At 42.7% G+C, this 20,437-nt stretch overlaps 1 protein-coding gene across 1 annotated transcript; it reads right to left on the bottom strand.

Moving 5' to 3' along the window:
- Positions 1-6,231: 6,231 nt before the first annotated feature.
- Positions 6,232-18,453, bottom strand: LOC309527084 (ovomucoid-like). Its single transcript, XM_082213597.1, has 8 exons — positions 18,350-18,453; positions 17,754-17,788; positions 16,426-16,553; positions 12,312-12,360; positions 9,114-9,235; positions 8,563-8,617; positions 7,598-7,713; positions 6,232-6,381 (listed from the first exon to the last, which is right to left on the bottom strand). The coding sequence occupies exons 1-8, from the start codon at positions 18,393-18,395 to the stop codon at positions 6,336-6,338; spliced, it is 597 nt and encodes a 198-aa protein (XP_082069723.1). The 5' UTR covers positions 18,396-18,453; the 3' UTR covers positions 6,232-6,335.
- Positions 18,454-20,437: the final 1,984 nt, after the last annotated feature.

Below are 20,437 nucleotides of genomic sequence, written 5' to 3'. Positions count from 1 at the left end.
CTTGGCTACCAGTCCCCGGCGGTCTGGCAGAGTTTCCAAGCGCCCAACTTATTTAAAGGACTATGTTGTTGGACAGGTATCACTGTTGGTCTAAGTAGGGGAAATGTAACCGATATGCTTTTGTGCCTAATTGAACCATTACGCGTAGTGCTGTATATAAGGAAACCATTACGATTGTAACTAACGCCTTATCTCGGTGGGGAGGGGTGTTATGTAGTGTAGTTCACCCTGGGCCAACAGGGGGATATTGTATATAGTTTTCACTCAGGTCTGGTGTTATGTAGTGTAGTTCACCCTGGGCCAACAGGGGGATATTGTATATAGTTTTCACTCAGGTCTGTAGATAGTTTTCACTCAGGTCCGCGTCCGTTATTTTAGGCGGGAACTCTGAGCTGTTATGGTTACAATGTTGACAGCCGACTGACTATAAATACAGGCCGGCTGAGCTGTTCACAGTCAGTTTTATTTCCAGCTTACCAGAATAAAAGAGCTATTTGAAGAAATCGCTGTGCCGGCTGCTATGTCAACTCACAACTTAATACCTCCTGTCCCCCAAAAACAGTACTTCTGTCTTGTCAGGATTCAACCTCAATCTGTTAGCCGCCATCCATCCTCCAACCGCCTCCAGACACTCACACAGGACCTGTACCGTCTTCACTGGTTCTGATTTAAAAGAGAGGTAGAGCTGGGTATCATCCGCATACTGATGAACACCCAGCCCAAACCGCCTGATGATCTCTCCCAGCGGCCGCATGTAAATGTTGAAAAGCATGGGGGAGAGGACAGAACCCTGAGGCACCCCACAAGTGAGAGCCCAGGGGTCTGAACACTCATCCCCCACCACCACTTTCTGAACACGGCCCAGGAGGAAGGAGCGAAACCACTGTATAACAGTGCCCCCAGCTCCCAGCCCCTCAAGACGGTCCAGAAGGATGCTATGGTCGATGGTATCAAACGCCGCTGAGAGATCCAGCAGAACTAGGAAACAGCTCTCACCTTTGTCCCTAGCCCGCCGGAGATCATCAACCAGTGCGACCAAGGCAGTTTCAGTCCCATGATGAGGCCTGAATCCCGACTGGAAGGGATCCAAATGGTCTGCTTCTTCCAGGCGTGCCTGGAGTTGTTCGGCAACCGCTCGCTCAATCACCTTGCCCAGGAATGGAAGATTTGAGACTGGGCGATAGTTGGCCATCGTGGCCGCATCTAAAGATGGTTTTTTAAGAAGCGGTTTAATAACCGCCTCTTTCAGCGGGTCTGGGAAGGCTCCCTCATGGAGGGAAGCGTTTACCACCCCACGAAGCCCATCGCCCAGTCCTTCCCAGCTAGCTTTTATAAGCCAGGATGGGCAAGGATCCAGGAGACAGGTGGTTGGTTTCACTCGTCCAAGCAGCCTGTCCACATCCTCGGAGGTAACAGATTGGAATTGATCCCACTCAACTTGACTAGACAGAACTCTAGCACTCTCCCGCCCCGGCCCTGCTCCGACGGTGGAGTCTACTTCTTCCCGAATCTGAGCGATTTTATCTCCAAAAAACTTTGCAAAATCATTGCAGAAGAACATGTAGCCCGTACTGGGCCCTGATGTTGCAGGTGGCCTATTGTGACCTCTGCCTGGATCTTGCCGGGAAAGCAGACAGGGAGGTCAACAGGAAATCAAGCCGGGTGCCTAGAGAGTGGCCAGTTTCTCCTGATAAAGGCTTGATTCGCAACAGGCCTCACCAACCTCAGTCTGCACTCACAGCCCTCATCTTCCCACCTTTTTACTTACAGTCGGCCCAGGTGTCAGGAGGTTGTGCAGGTGCCAGGCCCTGTGACTGGTAGGGTCTCACAGGACTGGGGCCTTCTTGAGTTTGGCCTGGAAGGGCAAGGCACGGCTGAACAGCTGAGGCTTGACAGAAGACTCGTAGCACCTGTGGCAAGGGCCAGGAGGGGTATATAAGACCAGCAATTCCCTCTGGTTCTTTGCCACATCAACACGCTTCCTGACTCCTGGCTTCCTGACCCCTGGACTGCTGACCTTGGACTGCTGATTCCTGCTTCCTGACCTCCACCCCGGTCCCGATGTACCAAGACAGGACTCTGACTGCCTGTAACCCGGACCGTGACACCAGGATTGTTATTATTATTATTTATTCAACTTATACACCACCCTATATCTGGAGGTCACAGGGCGGTTTACAACAAGACCACAACATATAAAATCAAACTAAAAGCAATAACCCAATAACCCCCCCCACACACACACAAGTACCACATTCGAAAAGGGTGTTGGATGTCAATAAGATCAACCAAAGGCTTGGTTAAAAAGGAACGTTTTTGCCCAGTGCCTAAAGGTGAGATGAGATGTGGACACCAATGGAAGCACATCATGCATTGCTTTTATATGAGACTGGAATGCCCAGAGAGAACTTATGGGAATCATAGAATCATAGAGTTGGAAGAGACCACAAGGGCCATCGAGTCCAACCCCCTGCCAAGCAGGAAACACCATCAGAGCACTCCTGACATATGGTTGTCAAGCCTCTGCTTAAAGACCTCCAAAGTAGGAGACTCCACCACACTCCTTGGCAGCAAATTCCACTGTCGAACAGCTCTTACTGTCAGGAAGTTCTTCCTAATGTTTAGGTAGAATCTTCTTTCTTGTAGTTTGGATCCATTGCTCTGTGTCCGCTTCTCTGGAGCAGCAGAAAACAACCTTCCTCCCTCCTCTATGTGACATCCTTTTATATATTTGAACATGGCTATCATATCACCCCTTAACCTCCTCTTCTCCAGGCTAAACATGCCCAGCTTGTTCCTCATAAGGCATCGTTTCCAGGCCTTTGACCATTTTGGTTGCCCTCCTCTGGACACGTTCCAGTTTGTCAGTGTCCTTCTTAAACTGTGGTGCCCAGAACTAGACACAGTACTCCAGGTGAGGTCTGACCAGAGCAGAATACAGTGGCACTATTACTTCACTTGATCTAGATGCTATACTCCTATTGATGAGGCCCAGAATTGCATTGGCTTTTTTAGCTGCTGCGTCACACTGTTGGCTCATGTCAAGTTTGTGGTCAACCAAGACTCCTAGATCCTTTTCACATGTACTGCTCTCAAGCCAGGTGTCACCCATCTTGTATTTGTGCCTCTCATTTTTTTTGCCCAAGTGCAATACTTTACATTTCTCCCTGTTAAAATTCATCTTGTTTGTTTTGGTCCAGTTCTCTAATCTGTCAAGGTCATTTTGAAGTGTGATCCTTTAGTTCTTTAGATAGCCACCCTGGCTTCTTTAGGCACCTTCCATGTTTCCGTCTCATTGGTATTGCCTGAAGTTGTGCTCTTACTATCTCCCTCTTAACAAACTCCCAGCCATCATGAACTCCCTTTCCTTTTAGTATTACTGTCCATGGGATCTCACCCAGCACTTCCCTAAGTTTAGTTTTATGAAGTCGGCTTTCTTAAAGTCAAGAAATTGAGTCCTAGTATGCTTGGCTCCTCCTTTCCGTTGTATAGTAAACTTCAGAAGAGCGTGATCACTCACGCCTAATGATCCTTCCACTTCTACCCCACTAACCAGGTCATCAACATTGGTTAGGACCAGATCTAAAATGGCTGTTCCTCTTGTTGCTTCTCCCACTTTCTGGACAATGAAGTTGTCTGCAAGTCCAGTGAGGAATCTGTTTGACCTTATGCTCTTGGCTGAGTTTGACATCCAACAAATATCCGGGTAATTGAAGTCCCCCATTACTACTATCTCCCTTCCTTTTGCATGCTTGGCCATCTGTTCCAGGAAGGCATCATCTATGTCCTCCGTTTGGCTTGGAGATCTATAGTAAACTCCCACTGTTATTCTTCTCTCCCTTAATTTTGACCCAAATGCTCTCACTTTGGCTTTGAGGTTCTAAATCTTGGATCTCTTCACAGGTATACACATCCCTGACATATAACGCCACTCCTCCTCCTTTCTTGTCTGGTCTGTTTCTCTGAAATAGATTGTATCCCTCCATTATTACATTCCAATCGTGGGACTTATCCCACCAGGTTTCAGTGATGCCTATTATGTCATATTTAGTTTGCTGTACCAAGAGGTCAAGCTCATCTTGTTTATTTCCCATGCTTTGCGCATTAGTGTACAGACATTGAAGTCCATTAATCATTCCCCCGTGTCTCTTATTTAAGGATTTTTTCCTCCCACCACTAGGTCTGCGTGCTGTTTGCTCCATTTGGTCTATGACATTTGGATGATCATCTTCATCAATTGATAGACTCCTACCTTCAGGAGCACTGTCTCCCTCCCCCACATTAGTCAGTTTAAAGCCCTCCTGATGAGGTTTCTGAGATTTTTGGCAAAAACATTCCTCCCAACCGTTGTGAGGTGCAGCCCATCGCTTGCCAGAAGTCCATCTTCAAGAAACTGCAGTCCGTGATCTAAGAATCCAAACTGTTCCTGTTTACACCATTTGCGAAGCCAGCTGTTCACTTCCACTATTTTTCCCTCTCTCCCTGGGCCCTGTCGTTCAACTGGGAGGACAGATGAGATGACAATTTGTGCATTTAATTGCTTCAATTTCCTGCCCAGAGCCTCGTAGTCTCTTTTGATCTGCTGGAGGCTATTGCTTGCAGTGTCATTGGTTCCCACATGAACCAAGAGGAAGGGGTATTTGTCAGTGGGTTTTATGATTCCTTGCAGTCGTTCAGTTACATCTTGGATCTTAGCCCCGGGGAGACAGCACACTTCCCGAGACATCTTGTCAGGCCCACAGATCACTGCTTCTGTTCCCCTCAGTAGGGAATCCCCTATCACCACTACACACCTCCTCTTAGGTTTGCTCGGGGTTCTTCCGTGAGCTGTCCGTTCCAAGGTCGCCTGCACATTCCCTGAGGACTGACTTTGCTGCTCGTCTTCATATACCTGATCGACTGTAATGAGGGAGAGATCCTCAAATGGAGTCTGCTCTTCGTATTCCATGCTAGGGGAGAGGACCTCAAAGCGATTGTGTATTTCTAAACAATCAGAGCTAACCCTGGGCCTCCTACTTCTTTGAGTCACGTTTCTCCATATATCTAGCTCCTGTGTTGGTGAACTAGCCTCCTTCTCAGGGGAGTCCCTTGTCTCCTCCTTGGTGGAGACAGTGTGCTCTGTTGCTTCCAAGAAGAGCTCCAGCTCTCTAATTCTTTGGAGCGTACCCCAACAAACATTTGAGAAAGGGTAGAAGAAAGAGCTAAGGCTGTTGATCTTCACACACACACACATATATATGGGGGAAGGGAGCGGAGACGGGGAACGGAAAATATGCATTTTATAACATTTAGGCTAGGTATTAATTAGTGGCTTCCAATGCAGTGAGGTCGTTTCTTCCTGCTGCATTTCAAGTCACAATTTTATGTTGCTGTACACACCAGAGAGGGGGAGGGGATACACATTAGTTGTTTGGTTTCCTCACAACAGAAACTCTCCCCTAAACTCCTATTCAGTGAAGCTGTCACCTGGACATGCAATGTATGTCTGAAATGCACACATTTCAGCTTAACCACAGCTTGCTTTTCAAATCAGGTGGAAGCCTATTTCAAGAGAAAGAGCCTTATGTCTCAAGATATTACAGGATACATATGGATTGGACTAATGTCATGCATACTCAGCTTCACACACCAGTTATGAAGAATACTAGAGCCATACTAAATAGTAATGTGTACAAAGCCTCAATTTCCTGGACAGAGAGAGACTTTCTGGGGTCTCTCTAAGAGCTGTATGGAATTGGGAATATAGAACTTCCTGTTACGTTGGTCTCAAGTTTTCCAGGCCAAATTGCCCACCCCAGTGCTATGTCTACCTCAAGCTAGGCCTCATCCTACTATCCCAAATACATCACCTTCTTGTTTCTCTGAAGAAACAGTCTCCCAAAAAGTATTTGTTCTATGTCTGTTGTCCAACATGCCTTCACATTTGCCTGGCAGTAACTCCTGAATTATTTTTCTAAACGTCCATGGCCATGTCTTATCTCTCTTTCTCTCCCTCTCTGCTTTCCCCCACTTGCTCAAATCTCCTGACATGTGTGCTACTGTGAGTGACACTTTCTAGGAAAGGATAGAATATCACACTGGACAAAAATGCTTTTCTTCCTGAGGTTAAAGCCCTAAACCCTACACAGACCCTCAAATATACATGAGCCTGGTATTGAATGAGAGAACAACCAAAATAACAATACATTCCATGGTGCAAAACGAGACATTATAGGAGAGATCAAAACAATACATGGTTGCAGGTAAGACATCTTTAATGGCAAATCAGACCTTCTTTTGCAACATTTGCTACTAGAGTATAAGGCAAAGAGGTCTCTTGGAAATTTGTCAAGTTCTCAGCACATTCCCAAATGTTGGAGCGACAGAGCCCCTTTGCTCTTCCTGGAAAGAAAAAGGTAACATAAATTTAAATTATTACTGTGGGTAACTGGAATCGTAAAACAAAGTTATATAAATTTTCTTTTCTATTTTAAGAGCAGCTCTTAGTTTGAGAAACACAATAACGTGCATTCTATCTTGTGCCCTAGAACTGCAAGGGAAAATTCTGGTTCCTAATGTAAGCCATTTTCGCCACAGAAAATCAGTCAGAATTCTGACTAGTAAAATCTTCCCATTTAAATAAACACAACAGACATTGCAAGTGGAACTGTCAATATGAGCAGCGTTGTTTCGGAATACCTTGCTTCAGCAACATCTGCACTATGCAGCAGCATACTTTGTTAGAGGTCCCTTCAGAGAGCTACAATTCCCAGAGAATTCCTTATGCCATGGAACTCTGGGAATTGTAGTTCTGTAAGGGGAATAGAGTTTCCTAACAACTCTCAGCTGCAAACAACAGACTACACTTCCCAGGATTCCTTAGGAGAAACCATCGTTTAAAGTGGTATGTATAGTCTGGGTGATGCCATAGTTGCTTGGCAAATCAAGGGTCGATCAGTAACACAGACACCATATTTTTGTGAGAGTTTACAAATTAGGAAAAAACTTCAAAGTATAGTCTTGATCAGGGGTCAGCAAACTTTTTCAGCAGGGGGCGCTCAGACCTTGTGGGGTGCTGGACTATATTTTGGAGAAAAAAATGAACGAATTCCTATGCCCCACAAATAACCCAGAGATGCATATTAAATAAAAGGGCACATTCTACTCATGTAAACCACACTGATTCCCGGACCATCTGTGGGCTGGATTTAGAAGGTGATTGGGCCGGATCTGGCCCCTGGGCCTGAGTTTGCCTACCCATGGTCTGGATGGAAGCATGATTATGAGACCATATTTTTATGCCTTTCAACTGACAAAAGTGAATCAAGGAATTTGAATATGTGACTGTATCCCAGCTCTGGAGAATCACTGTTGTTGTTGTCGTTACCTCACACATCTGAGTGGGTTGCCCCAGCCACTCTGGGCAGCTTCCAACAAGATATAAAAACACAGTAAGGATATATGTATGGTGACTACTTCTCATCCTACCAAAACTTTCCCAGTGTCATCATAAGTAGATACGGAGCAGTTTGGAGGTTTTGAATATATCTTTCTCTTCTATCATGTTATCATCACTTTAATTTGTTTTATAAAAAGAAATAATTATTTCTATACGTACCGGACATTAAAGCAGAAATTACACTGGTTGCCATAGACCTTTCCATCAGAACCACAGTGAGGCATAAATTCCAGGGTGCAGTATGTTCTATCTGGGCCAAAGTCCTTGCAATAGTCCTGCAAAAAGAGTGGCATTCTAAATCTGTCACCCTGTTAAATAAAACTAAGTTCCACTTTACAAAAGAAATAATGATGTACCCACCAAACTTTTACATTTGCTCACCAGCTCAACATAACTTCTTTTTAAAAGCGCAATTTGTATTCAATTTTGTAGAGTCATACATATTTGCAACAAAGAAACAAAAACCAAAAAAAATGAAGAAATAGGAAATACAACAGTCATAATTTCATATGCATTACATTATCTCAAATAAGTATTTTGGTTCATGTGAAGCATGTGCTTTGTTATGTCAGTATTCAATAGACTTTACCCAATTCTGTCTAAACATACTAAGTTTATGCCTTCTTTCACTCTTGATACCTTATTAAAAAATTCCATAATTGCAAAAATGTAGGATTTTTTTGCTTCTGATTCTGTTATGAGACAGATTGATACCTGCCACTCCTAATATCTATAATAACACGATTGTGGGAGCCATGAAGTCATGGCAAAGGCTTGTAGCGCCACCTGGTGCCTTGCTGACCTTGGTGACCTGCATGTCCGTGCCTTGCAGTGTATTAAGTGTATAACCTTATATGGAGTTATGTTCCCCCTCTGAGCAGTAATTACCTTATATGGCGATGGGTGGGTAAAAGCCATGACCGGATGTAGGTAACGTGAGACATTGGCAAACGGCCATGTGACAGGAGAGAACAAAGGATAATAAAAGATACCGGAGAGGAGAGAAGTTCGAAAGGAGCTGCTCATACCATCCTGAAAAGATTGCTGGCTCTCTGTGTCATTTTTTCAAATGCTAAACCTCCATTTGTGACGGATGGCTTCCGTCACACGATCATGCTGTTTACCTGAATCTGAATACATTGACCTCCATACTTCACAGCCACATTCTTGTTGGATTCCCTGGGTAAGAAAGAGAGAAAAGTTAGCAAATTCTTTCCTGTAGTTCACATTACTAAAACAAACTATGTTTAGCTCTTCAGAGCTACCACAGGCAAAGCTTAGCTCTTCAGAACTGCTACAGGCAAAGCTTGACTGAGCTGGTTCTATAATTTGTATCCTTGAGCTCCTTCATCTGTTACAGATCCTTTGTCCTCCTGCTACACAAAGTTATTGGGACTCCTATGATTCTGCTAAGGAGCCAGTTTCACTTTATCCACAGCATGTAGGCCTGGTTTCACATCCCTGATTAGCGTTGGTGGTTATTGGATTGCATTGCGCCAATCATCATTTATCATTCTCTTGATGTGAGAATACAATGGGATTGGTCTCATGGAAGCCAATGTGTAAGCTTGGAAAGAAGGTGGGAGTGGAAAAGGGCCAAATATAATGAGATTTCATTATAAAGAATCATAGTCATTATCCGTTGCCTGGGGGGAGATGTTCAGTATCCACTTACAGGTTTTGACGACAAAGATCACATTTACTGACATAAGTGTTGTCATCTGTTCCACAGACTGGTTCAGCAATTTTGGGGCAGAGCATGAGTCCTTTCGCTTGCCTGAATTCACTGCAATCCATCTATAAAAGAAACATGTAGCATTTTATTGTACCCAGCAGTCCTCTATAAAATGTCCATTGCACATTCATGTTTCCAGTTTGTTTGTTTTTTAATTCTAAACATGGAAAAAGAAGAGTGGACTTTCAATCTACCATTTCCTTTTGCATGCCTTTTTATTTCACAGGAGGAAGAAGGAACATATGAATCACTAGACCAAATAACATTGATAGGACAAAATTATCCAGTGTGGCTTTTTTTTACTGAAAAGCACAGGCATCCTGATTTCTTGACATGAGTATATTTTCTGACAATCTAATTCAAGCCTGTTTTTATTTATTACTTGCGTATATTATAAAAAAAGTAAAGTGTACCAGGAATAAAACTTACACCTTGGCCCTTTGCTGTTGTTTACATACTGTTTCCCAATTCTGCACATGGGGAAATGTCTATCACATTCTTCATATGTGCAAAGCAAACATTTTGCACCCCATACAGATTGGGTTGGTGTGGGATGCAGTTCTGTGCGCTTACACAGAGAGCTCTTAATGCCCACCCCCAAATTCCCCCTTTATGTAGTAATGGCAACCTCCAGCACATTCGTACCCCTAATGTCCATGTTTGATGTATTAACAAGTTGAGTTTTCAAACTTCTACAATGTGGAAAGCATAAATGTTTGGTCATAATGAATCACACTGTTATCCACCATAAGTAATGCATTTGATTTGGATAGCTATTTAGCTGTATTTTCTTCAGTGTATTAAGGGGCCTTGTGGCTGTCCTTAGAATCATTGGTGTGTTTTTTTTTTGGGGGGGGAGATAATCCAGGACTAAGGCATCCTCAACAAATGATGGTCTAGCTTCTGCTTTAAGGCCTCAAGCCTACCACCCTTCTCAGTAATTCATTCATTGTTCAACTGCTATGACCACCAAGTAGTTTCTTCCAATTTCCCACTAAAACCTATCCTCCGATAACTTGAGCACATTCAATCTAGTTTTGCCCTCGTTCTCTGGGGCAGCAAAGAACAATATTTACTTCTATGCCACAGTCCTTCAAGGATCTGGAGTGCTATCACATCCCTCATCATCTCCAAGCTAAACCTATCAAGTATTCTTTCCATTTGTCCTTCTAGGACCTGTTTTCCATAGTGCTGATGTTCTTAATTGCCACCCTCTGAACCTGTACCAATTGAGTTACATCATTCTTAAAATGCAGACACAGTATTCCATATGAGGTCTATGTGGAACTGGCAAAGCTAACAGCGAAAATAACAGATCAAAATGATGGACAATTTATGGTAAGGTTACCAGATTTTTTTCAATGAAGCTGGGGACACTTTCAACTTCAGTAGGAATGATCAGATTTTGTCAGGGGACTGATTTGTAAATCTGGGTACTGCCCCCAGGAAACGGTGATGTCTGGTTAGCTTAATTTATGGAAGAGTGGAAGCCTTTTGGGGATTATTTGAAAAAAAATATCATAACCAAATGAAATCGAGGCCAGGATTTGAAATTTGAGCAACAGGAAGAAAATTATAATACATGAAATAGAGGAATATGTATTAGATGCAATGTGATATATAATAAGGGAATATGTATTAGATGAAGCATGTGATATTATGCAGTATGTGGAGGAAGGCTTTAAAAACAGCTTGAAAGCAAAGGTGAGAAGTCAAATTATAAGAGAAATGTATAACAAATTTGAAATTAATTGGTTAAAGTTATGAAAATTTAATAAAAATCTTAAGGAAAATAATAGTATTTCAGATGAAGTCTGATTAGTGCTGAATAATGTGAAACTAATACTTCCAGCTGCTCAGAAATTATGAGAAATCATGATTCTATTAAAGTAGCATAAAACAAAGTAGTTTTGGGGGGCACTACATCACACTATGTGCTATAGTTTTGGGGGGCACTACATCACACTATGTGCACACAGTTCTAGCATGGGTTTGCTCAGAATTATACATTAGGGGTACAAATGTGCTGGAGGTTGCCATTACTACATAAAGAGAGAATTTGCATCCCTACTGAGGAATCAAGGCAAATGGACTTGCATGCAGTTTATGGGAAGCCAAATACCTTTTAGGAATTTGTAAATGAGGTTTGTTCCCGTTATTCACAGAAGCTAATAGCCATTATTCTCAGGCCCATTTCAAGGGCTAATTTTCACCTGTGAAGACTTATATAGCTCAGGGCCCTAATATGGTACACGTTATGGAACACCTTTCCCCATATTAGCCTCCCATGCCCTGAGGTCAGCATCAAGACTCTTCTCTATGTGCCCCTCTGGCAGCTATCAGGAAGAGGTGGCAACAGGCGTAAAACTAGGCTTTATTTCTCCCAGGTCAAAGACCCAGTTTGGCAAAAACAAAAACAAAAAAACCCCATGCACATTTTGCACACACACAGACTGGGAGCTTCAGTGGTGCTCCTCTGGAGGCTTCACCCGGGGCAAATAAAAAAGGCTGCCCACACACACACATACCGTAGCTATGGCTCTGGGTGGCAACAAGGGAGGTTCATGTTGCATAAGCACATTTCCTTCACCCCAGGTGTTTGGAGTGTTGTTTTTCTTCTTCTTTGCAGACATGTTTATGTGTGTGTCTGTTTCTGTCTTTGGTGGTTAAGGAATAGAGGAGTAGTCTTTATGGTCTGATTACCTTGTACAGTGGCACCTCAGTTTTGGAACGTCTCCGATGATGAATGTTTCGGTTTTCAAATGCTGAAAACCTGGAAGTAAATGCTTCCGTTTCTGAACGTGCCTCAGAAGTCGAACGGCTTGCACTGAGGTACTGCTGTATTTTTCTCAATTTTCTCAATTAAATTTGGAGACCGCCCTCGGTTTTTGAACATTTCAAAACTCGAACTGTCTTCAGGAATGGATAACATTCAAAAAAGAGGTACCACTGTACCAGGAGTTGCTTTTAATTATTTCGTTTTGATATGTATTATATTTTGCAGTTATCTATAGATTATTTTGAGATGAAAAGTGATTCATAAGCTTAAGACATTTCATTTCCCTCCAAATCACACGACAATTTTGCCTGTTTGGTTCTGCAGGTTCAATTTCTCACCACAAAACTCTTTATACCTACCTTTGGACATTCTCCAACATGCTTCTTACCAACAAGTTTGTTTTTTTCCCTGAATAAGAGAAGAATTTAGGGAACGTTAGCAATCAATTTCCTGTATTCTGGGCTAATAATACTAATAATAAACATTGGTTGGCACTAATAGACCTTGCAAGTCACAGGCAAATGCCCCATTGAGCTAGTTCTGCTATGTACCCTGCTGACAGTCAAAGCGATGAAGTAAAATATATGTGGCATATGGATGGATAAATCCAGTGCTTTCTTCTTCAGTTCCTCATCTTTCCAGTCTTATGCTTTTGTTGTTGTTTAGTCGTTTAGTCGTGTCCGACTCTTCGTGACCCCATGGACCAGAGCACGCCAGGCACTCCTGTCCTCCACTGCCTCCCGCAGTTTGATCAAACTCATGCTGGTAGCTTCAAGAACACCATCCAACCATCTCATTCTCTGTCGTCCCCTTCTCCTTGTGCCCTCCATCTTTCCCAACATCAGGGTCTTTTCCAGGGAGTCTTCTCTTCTCATGAGGTGGCCAAAGTATTGGAGCCTCAGCTTCACGATCTGTCCTTCCAGTGAGCGCTCAGGGCTGATTTCCTTCAGAATGGAGAGGTTTGATCTCCTTGCAGTCCATGGGACTCTCAAGAGTCTCCTCCAGCACCATAATTCAAAAGCATCAATTCTTCGGCGATCAGCCTTCTTTATGGTCCAGCTCTCACTTCCATACATCACTACTGGGAAAACCATGGCTTTTACTATACGGACCTTTGTTGGCAAGGTGATGTCTCTGCTTTTTAAGATGTTGTCTAGGTTTGCCATCGCCTTTCTCCCAAGGAGCAGGCGTCTTTTAATTTCGTGACTGCTGTCACCATCTGCACTGATCATGGAGCCCAAGAAAGTAAAATCTCTCACTGCCTCCATTTCTTCCCCTTCTATTTGCCAGGAGGTGATGGGCCCAGTGGCCATGATCTTCGTTTTTTTTTTGATGTTGAGCTTCAGACCATATTTTGCGCTCTCCTCTTTCACCCTCATTAAAAGGTTCTTTAATTCCTCTTCACTTTCTGCCATCAAGGTTGTGTCATCTGCATATCTGAGGTTGTTGATATTTCTTCCGGCAATCTTAATTCCGGCTTGGGATTCATCCAGCCCAGCCTTTCGCATGATGAATTCTGCATATAAGTTAAATAAGCAGGGAGACAATATACAGCCTTGCCGTACTCCTTTCCCAATTTGGAACCAATCAGTTGTTCCATATCCAGTTCTAACTGTAGCTTCTTGTCCCACATAGAGATTTCTCAGGAGACAGATGAGGTGATCAGGCACTCCCATTTCTTTAAGAGCTTGCCATAGTTTGCTGTGGTCAACACAGTCAAAGGCTTTTGCATAGTCAATGAAGCAGAAGTAGATGTCTTTCTGGAACTCTCTAGCTTTCTCCATAATCCAGCGCATGTTTGTAATTTGGTCTCTGGTTCCTCTGCCTCTTCTAAATCCAGCTTGCACTTCTGGGAGTTCTCGGTCCACATACTGCTTGAGCCTTCCTTGTAGAATTTTAAGCATAACCTTGCTAGCATGTGAAATGAGTGAAATTGTGCGGTAGTTGGAGCATTCTTTGGCACTGCCTTTCTTTGGGATTGGGATGTAGACTGATCTTCTCCAATCCTCTGGCCACTGCTGAGTTTTCCAAACTTGCTGGCATATTGAGTGTAGCACCTTAACAGCATCATCTTTTAAAATTTTAAACAGTTCAGCTGGAATACCATCACTTCCACTGGCCTTGTTATTTGCAGTGCTTTCTAAGGCCCATTTGACTTCACTCTCCAGGATGTCTGGCTCAAGGTCAGCAACCACACTACCTGGGGTGTACGAGACATCCATATCTTTCTGGTATAATTCCTCTGTGTATTCTTGCCACCTCTTCTTGATGTCTTCTGCTTCAGTTAGGTCTTTACCACTTTTGTCCTTTATTATGGTAATCTTTGTACGAAATGTTCCTTTCATATTTCCGATTTTCTTGAACAGATCTCTGGTTCTTCCCATTCTGTTGCTTTCCTCTATTTCTTTGCATTGCTTGTTTAAGAAGGCCTTCTTGTCTCTCCTTGCTATTCTTTGGAAATCTGCATTCAATTTCCTGTATCTTTCACTATCTCCCTCGCATTTTGCTTGCCTTCTCTCCCCCGCTATTTGTAAGGCCTCGTTGGACAGCCACTTTGCTTTCTTGCATTTCTTTTTCATTGGGATGGTTTTCGTTGCTGCCTCCTGTATAATGTTGCGAGCCTCCACCCATAGTTCTTCAGGCACTCTGTCCAGCAAATCTAAATCCTTAAACCTGTTCCTCACTTCCACTGTGTATTCATAAGGGATTTGGTTTAGATTGTATCTTACCTGTCCAGTGGTTTTTCCTACTTTCTTCAGTTTAAGCTTGAATTTTGCTATAAGAAGCTGATGATCTGAGCCACAGTCAGCTCCAGGTCTTGTTTTTGCTGACTGTATAGAGCTTCTCCATCTTTGGCTGCAGAGAATATAATCAGATTTCGATGTTGCCCATCTGGGGATGTCCATGTGTAGAGCCGTCTCTTGTGTTGTTGGAAAAGCGTGTTTGTGATGACCAGCTTGTTCTCTTGACAGAACTCTATTAGCCTTTGCCCTGCTTCATTTTGATCTCCAAGGCCAAACTTGCCAGTTGTTCCTTTTATCTCTTGATTCCCTACTTTAGCATTCCAATCCCCTATAATGAGCAGAACATCCTTCTTTGGTGTCACTTCTATAAGGTCTTGTAAGTCTTCATAGAATTGGTCAATTTCAGTTTCTTCAGCACCAGTAGTTGGTGCATAAACTTGGATTACTGTGATGTTAAAAGGTCTGCCTTGGATTCGTATCGAGATCATTCTATCATTTTTGAGACTGCATCCCAGTACAGCTTTCGCCACTCTTTTGTTGACTATGAGGGCCACTCCATTTCTTTTACGGGTTTCTTGCCCACAGTAGTAGATATGATAGTCATCCGAACTGAATTCGCCCATTCCCGTCCATTTTAGCTCACTGATGCCCAGGATGTCAATATTTATTCTTGCCATCTCATTTTTGACCACATCCAACTTACCCAGGTTCATGGTTCTTACATTCCAGGTTCCTATGCAATATTTTTCTTTACAGCATTGGACTTTCCTTTCGCTTCCATGCATATCCACAACTGAGCGTCCTTTCGGCTTTGGCCCAGCCGCTTCATCAGCTCTGGATCTACTTGTACTTGTCCTCCGCTCTTCCCCAGTAGCATGTTGGACACCTTCCGACCTGAGGGGCTCATCTTCCAGCGTCATAACTTTTATATGCCTGTTGTCTTTGTCCATGGAGTTTTCTTGGCAGAGATACTGGAGTGGCTTGCCGGTTCCTACTCCAGGTGGATCACGTTTGGTCAAAACTCTCTACTATGACCTGTTCATCTTGGGTGCCCTGCTCGGCATAGTTCATAGCTTCTCTGAGTTCTTCAAGCCCCTTCGCCATGGCAAGGCAGTGATCCATGAAGGGGAGTCTTATGCTTAATTCACCCCATTTCCACATCTGTTTCAGTTTTTAAAAAACTAACTAAATAAAAAATCTTATGGAATTCCTTTTTGCATGCATTTTATCCTAACACATTTTTGTATGCCATGTTGCCCAATGTGCATTTGTATATGTTATATTTAGCAATATTCATATTTTATGTACATTATTTTTAATATACAGATTTTTGTACATATGTTTTGAACAATATCTGTGTTTTGGATCACATATTTTGGGGGGCGTACAAATTAGCAGGAAGTACATTAAAATATGAACTGAATTGCAGAGAGTAGAGAGTAAGTTTAATGTCATGTTGTAAGCACACTGGATTTACACAGAGATCACTGAGGACTGAAGCCTAGCTGGTTACCTTGGCCCAGAAATAATCTCTCAGTCTCTGGCTAACCACAGGGGAATGGTGGTAAAATGGGAATGGTCCCATGTAAGACATGTCCCCATCTTGGAAGTGGGGTGGGATGGGAAAGGGACAGATAAAACAAATTGGATGAGACATCATTATAACTACCGGTAATTGTAGCCATGGTCTGTTGCCCAGCAAAGAATCTTCTGCATCTGTGCTACTTACTGGTTATGGCGACACAGTTCACATTCATTGGCATAAGTGTTGCCATCTGTACCACAGACTGGAAAATAAATCCTTGGGCAGCTTATTGGTCCGTTAACAGTTGCCTGGAGGTGTTGGCTGCAATCCAACTATAAAAAGAAAACAACAACAAACATTATATGTCTACACAACGGTTTTCCTTTATATAACTTTTCAAGGCTTTCATCCTTTAAAGTTTATAACCAATACACAGGAGAAAAGAGGGTACCTTATGAATCTACCTTTCCTTTTTACATTCCCCATTATAAGAAGAAGCATGCAGAAGACTGAACCAAGGAAAAACTGTTGAATAAATTTCTCAAGTGTGGACTTGCCTAGGGCATCATTGGACAAAAGGCACCATATAAAAACTGAAACTTGGAATATATAGAATAGCCAGACAATTCTGTGGTGGAATCTAGACACATGTTTAAAAAAACGCAGTGAAAATGCTTTTTTAAAAAATGTTTTGAAAAATATATTGAATTTGCCATAACTCACCATCACCATCTAGTGTCACATTTGCATAATGCACTTTACAACACACTTAAAATGTTTTGTTGGCAGCTGTATAGCCGAGTCCTGTGTGTAAATAAAATGTCTTCCCTGTTCCAAAAGCAGTGTGAATGGGGGAGAGCAATGGATTGGTCTTGCTAGAGAAGAAGAAGAAGAAGAAGAAGAAGAAGAAGAAGAAGAAGAGGAAGAAGAAGAGGAGGAGGAGGAGGAGGAGGAGGAGGAGGAGGAGTTTGGATTTGATATCCCGCCTTTCACTCCCCTTCAGGAGTCTCAAAGCGACTAACATTCTCCTTTCCCTTCCTTCCCACAACAAACACTCTGTGAGGTGAGTGGGCTGGGAGACTTCAAAGAAGTGTGACTGGCCCAAGGTCACCCAGCAGCTGCATGTGGAGGAGCGGAGAGGCGAACCCGGTTTCCCAGATTACGAGACAACCGCTCTTAACCACTACACCACACTGGCTTCCTCCTGCCCTTCCCTAACCCCAGCAATCACAAAAATGAAGCATTATTCAGAGAGAAGGTCTCACATCCCACTGAAATGAGTGGTCATATCGCTGCTAATACCTGTGCTCTTCCACAGCTCTCCTTCACTATAATTGCACTGGAGAACTGCTGTGTGTGTGTTTATGTGTCTGCTTTGTTGTTGACAAGGAGCAGTGAGAACACCAGCATTTCCCACTTTCACTTGAGGAACACAATTCAAATTCTTCTCCATCTGCCAACTTGCAATTACAGTTTTATCTGTATTACACAACCAACTGCAGAAGCTGTAAGGATAATACGGCATTACTCACCGTGTTTGCCTGAATGTCTTCATCCCCGAAGACTCCTGAAATGAGACCAAAAACACATGGATGCCATATCTGAGCTCTCAAAAATTCAGAAGCAAATCTCTAAAGAGATTAAGAGCTGCACAATGGCTTCAAAGATTATAAACAGATGGGAGAATGATCAGCAGTTGGTATACTGAGCGCCAGCCATTTCATATGATTATAAATGTATGCCTCTAATCAGGTCTATAATATTTTTCCTGTTCTGGGGATGGGTAGATTTGTCCATGTTGCTTCTATTAAGAGGTGTGAATTAAGTAGGCGCACTTCAAAATGCAAACCAACCAAACCTCTCTTCCATCCTTACTTATGGCCATACCTAGGGGATCACAGGACAGGATCCCAGTACTTTTTATGGATTTGTAAGTAAGGGAATTTCAGTGGGACAGCTTAGCTTTCTTCTACCCTTTCATGGCAGGCTGCACCTGCCAAAATTCCCTCTTAAACTAAATATTTTCTTCCATATCAGGCCACTCATCTGAGCAATATAGAAGACTTCTTCAGAATGACTCTTTCTGTGTCTCTCTCTGTCTCTCTTTCACTCTTTCTGCGTGACTCACCTGTGAAGCACCAAAGTGCCAAAGCAACAACCACAAATGCACCCATTCTTCACTGAGCACTGAATGCACCAATGTTCAGATGAGAAGATTGTCTTGTAGAGCAACTTTACCAGCAGGATATCAGATGGACACGTGCAAGCACCTCTATATATATGCACAGGAGTTTACTTTAGATTTCTTCATTGTGAAAGACTTGGCACTCTAAGGACAGTTTCATAACATAAGGAGTTGACATTCTGGGGTGATTCTTTCCACACCCAAAGAATGAAGGCAGAAGGTAGAATGGTCTTCTCACCTAATTTACTGTTCATATTTGCTTTTCCTGCCACCAAGATAAGATGTACAGTTCCTTTATTTACTTTATCTTTTAAGAGAAAAGCAACTGGAGAGGGGCATTTGTTCTGAAGCCATTCATAAGTCTTTTCCCAATGAAATGAAATCTTCTGGGAGCAGGGAAAATTCACTGTTAGAAAAATGGTTTCTGAGGTAAACATTTCTCTTTATCAGTGCAATGAGCACAACTAATTGTCTAATCCTATTACAATCTTGGTTGCCAGGGCTGCTGATGTCTCCTTTCCTGCCCAAAGTTCAGCAAAGTATTACAGCTGACAAGAGGTTTTTATAAGGAGAAAGAAGAGAATTGTAATTGATGGTTAAAAGAACCAGGCTTTTGGTAAGAACTCATTGCTCAGTTGTTGAAGGAATCCAGCTATGAATGTGTATCCAAGGGTTGTATTCACACAAGGATTTCCCTGTGATCTATGGAACTTTCTCTCACCTTCCTCTTCCTCTGTGCCCCTCCAAAATCATCACTGGAAGGTGGGTTGAAACACAGAAAAAAGATTTTTGGATTTGGAGGGAATGGGAAACGAGAGGACATCCTGCAAACAGAAGTACTTGAGCTAATGGGACCACTTTGTTGGATACAACTCATTCTCAATGATGGACCATAGCTCCCTCATAGCAGAGGACTTGTTTTGAATGCCAGGTGTCCCCATTTCAATTCATGACATCTCCAGGTAGGAAAAGACTCTAGATTTAAACACACAAGAGGCATTGGCACACAAAGAGCACAGTACTGAGCTAGATGGACCAGCAGTCTGACTGGATAAGGGAGCTTCCTGGCAAATGCAAGTAAGTGCTGCTTTTGTGAGGGAAAGACATTTTTCAAGCACTCAAAATGCATAGTAACACAGGAAGCTGCCTTACGCTCAGGGCCGGCCCACTCATGAGGCGAGCTGAGGTAGCTGCCATGGGTGCAGGAAGCCTAAACAGTGGTGCTGCTAGTAGTGAAATGATGGCATGGAGCGCATTGTGAGATGTCCACAGCAATTGCTAAGTCTCAACTTAACTTAAACAAAAAAAAAATCTGACATAAAATGACATTTTAAAAAGGAGAATATTTTACAATATGTGGTGCTGCAGCAAAGATATACAGCAATAATTAACTTGCCTCATTCACCTATCATGGTGCCAGGTGGGGGCAGGATTTCAGATTAGTTCACATTTTAATGCAAAATTACCTAATTCACACTTCACAAACCAATACACAAACTGAAACAAAGCTATCCTTCAAATTCCACGTCTTTAACTTTTGTGATGCAGTTTTGCAGCTTTAAAAAACTGTGCAAAATTTTTTATATTAGAAAAACAATACAATCAAAGTTGGGGGGGAGTGTGCACAAAAATGTTGGCATTTTTTAATGAAAATGACAGATTGATTAAGTAATAGGAGGCACTAGATTTAAGACTGCAGAAATAAGAAAATGACAGAAACCCAAACTGACATATTGATCCATCTCTACTCATCATTGTATTATTTCTGTTTACGGAGTAATGATGAAGCATGCATCTTTTGGATTATCTCACTGAGTTCCTGGTTTTGTTTTTCCTTCATTGGTGCAAGTGGAAGAGTACTGAGACTGAGGCACCTTGGAAAATGCTAAAGACTAAGGAACATCTATGGAGGGAAATGTCCCTTGCTCTTCATGCCACACTCATACCATCACCACAAAGAAATATATTCTTCCTTCTGCTCATACTCTGCTCTGCCAGCTAGTGAATATCTTGCAAGATCTTAATTTGATT

This window comes from Podarcis vaucheri (assembly GCF_965113315.1).
Source record: "Podarcis vaucheri genome assembly, chromosome: 2".
Lineage (NCBI taxonomy): Eukaryota > Metazoa > Chordata > Lepidosauria > Squamata > Lacertidae > Podarcis > Podarcis vaucheri.
The sequence above is the reverse complement of the archived record's forward strand: the minus strand, read 5'-3'. Positions and strand labels throughout refer to the sequence as shown.

Excerpts from the sequence above, each read along its gene's own strand:
- LOC309527084 (XM_082213597.1), bottom strand. The coding sequence starts at position 18,395 with ATGGGTGCATTTGTGGTTGTTGCTTTGGCACTTTGGTGCTTCACAG. Across the intron at positions 7,714-8,562 it reads GTCAATGTATTCAGATTCAG|GACTATTGCAAGGACTTTGG; the intron begins GTAAACAGCATG and ends CTCTTTTTGCAG. Across the intron at positions 6,382-7,597 it reads AATTTCTGCTTTAATGTCCG|GAAGAGCAAAGGGGCTCTGT; the intron begins GTACGTATAGAA and ends TTTTCTTTCCAG.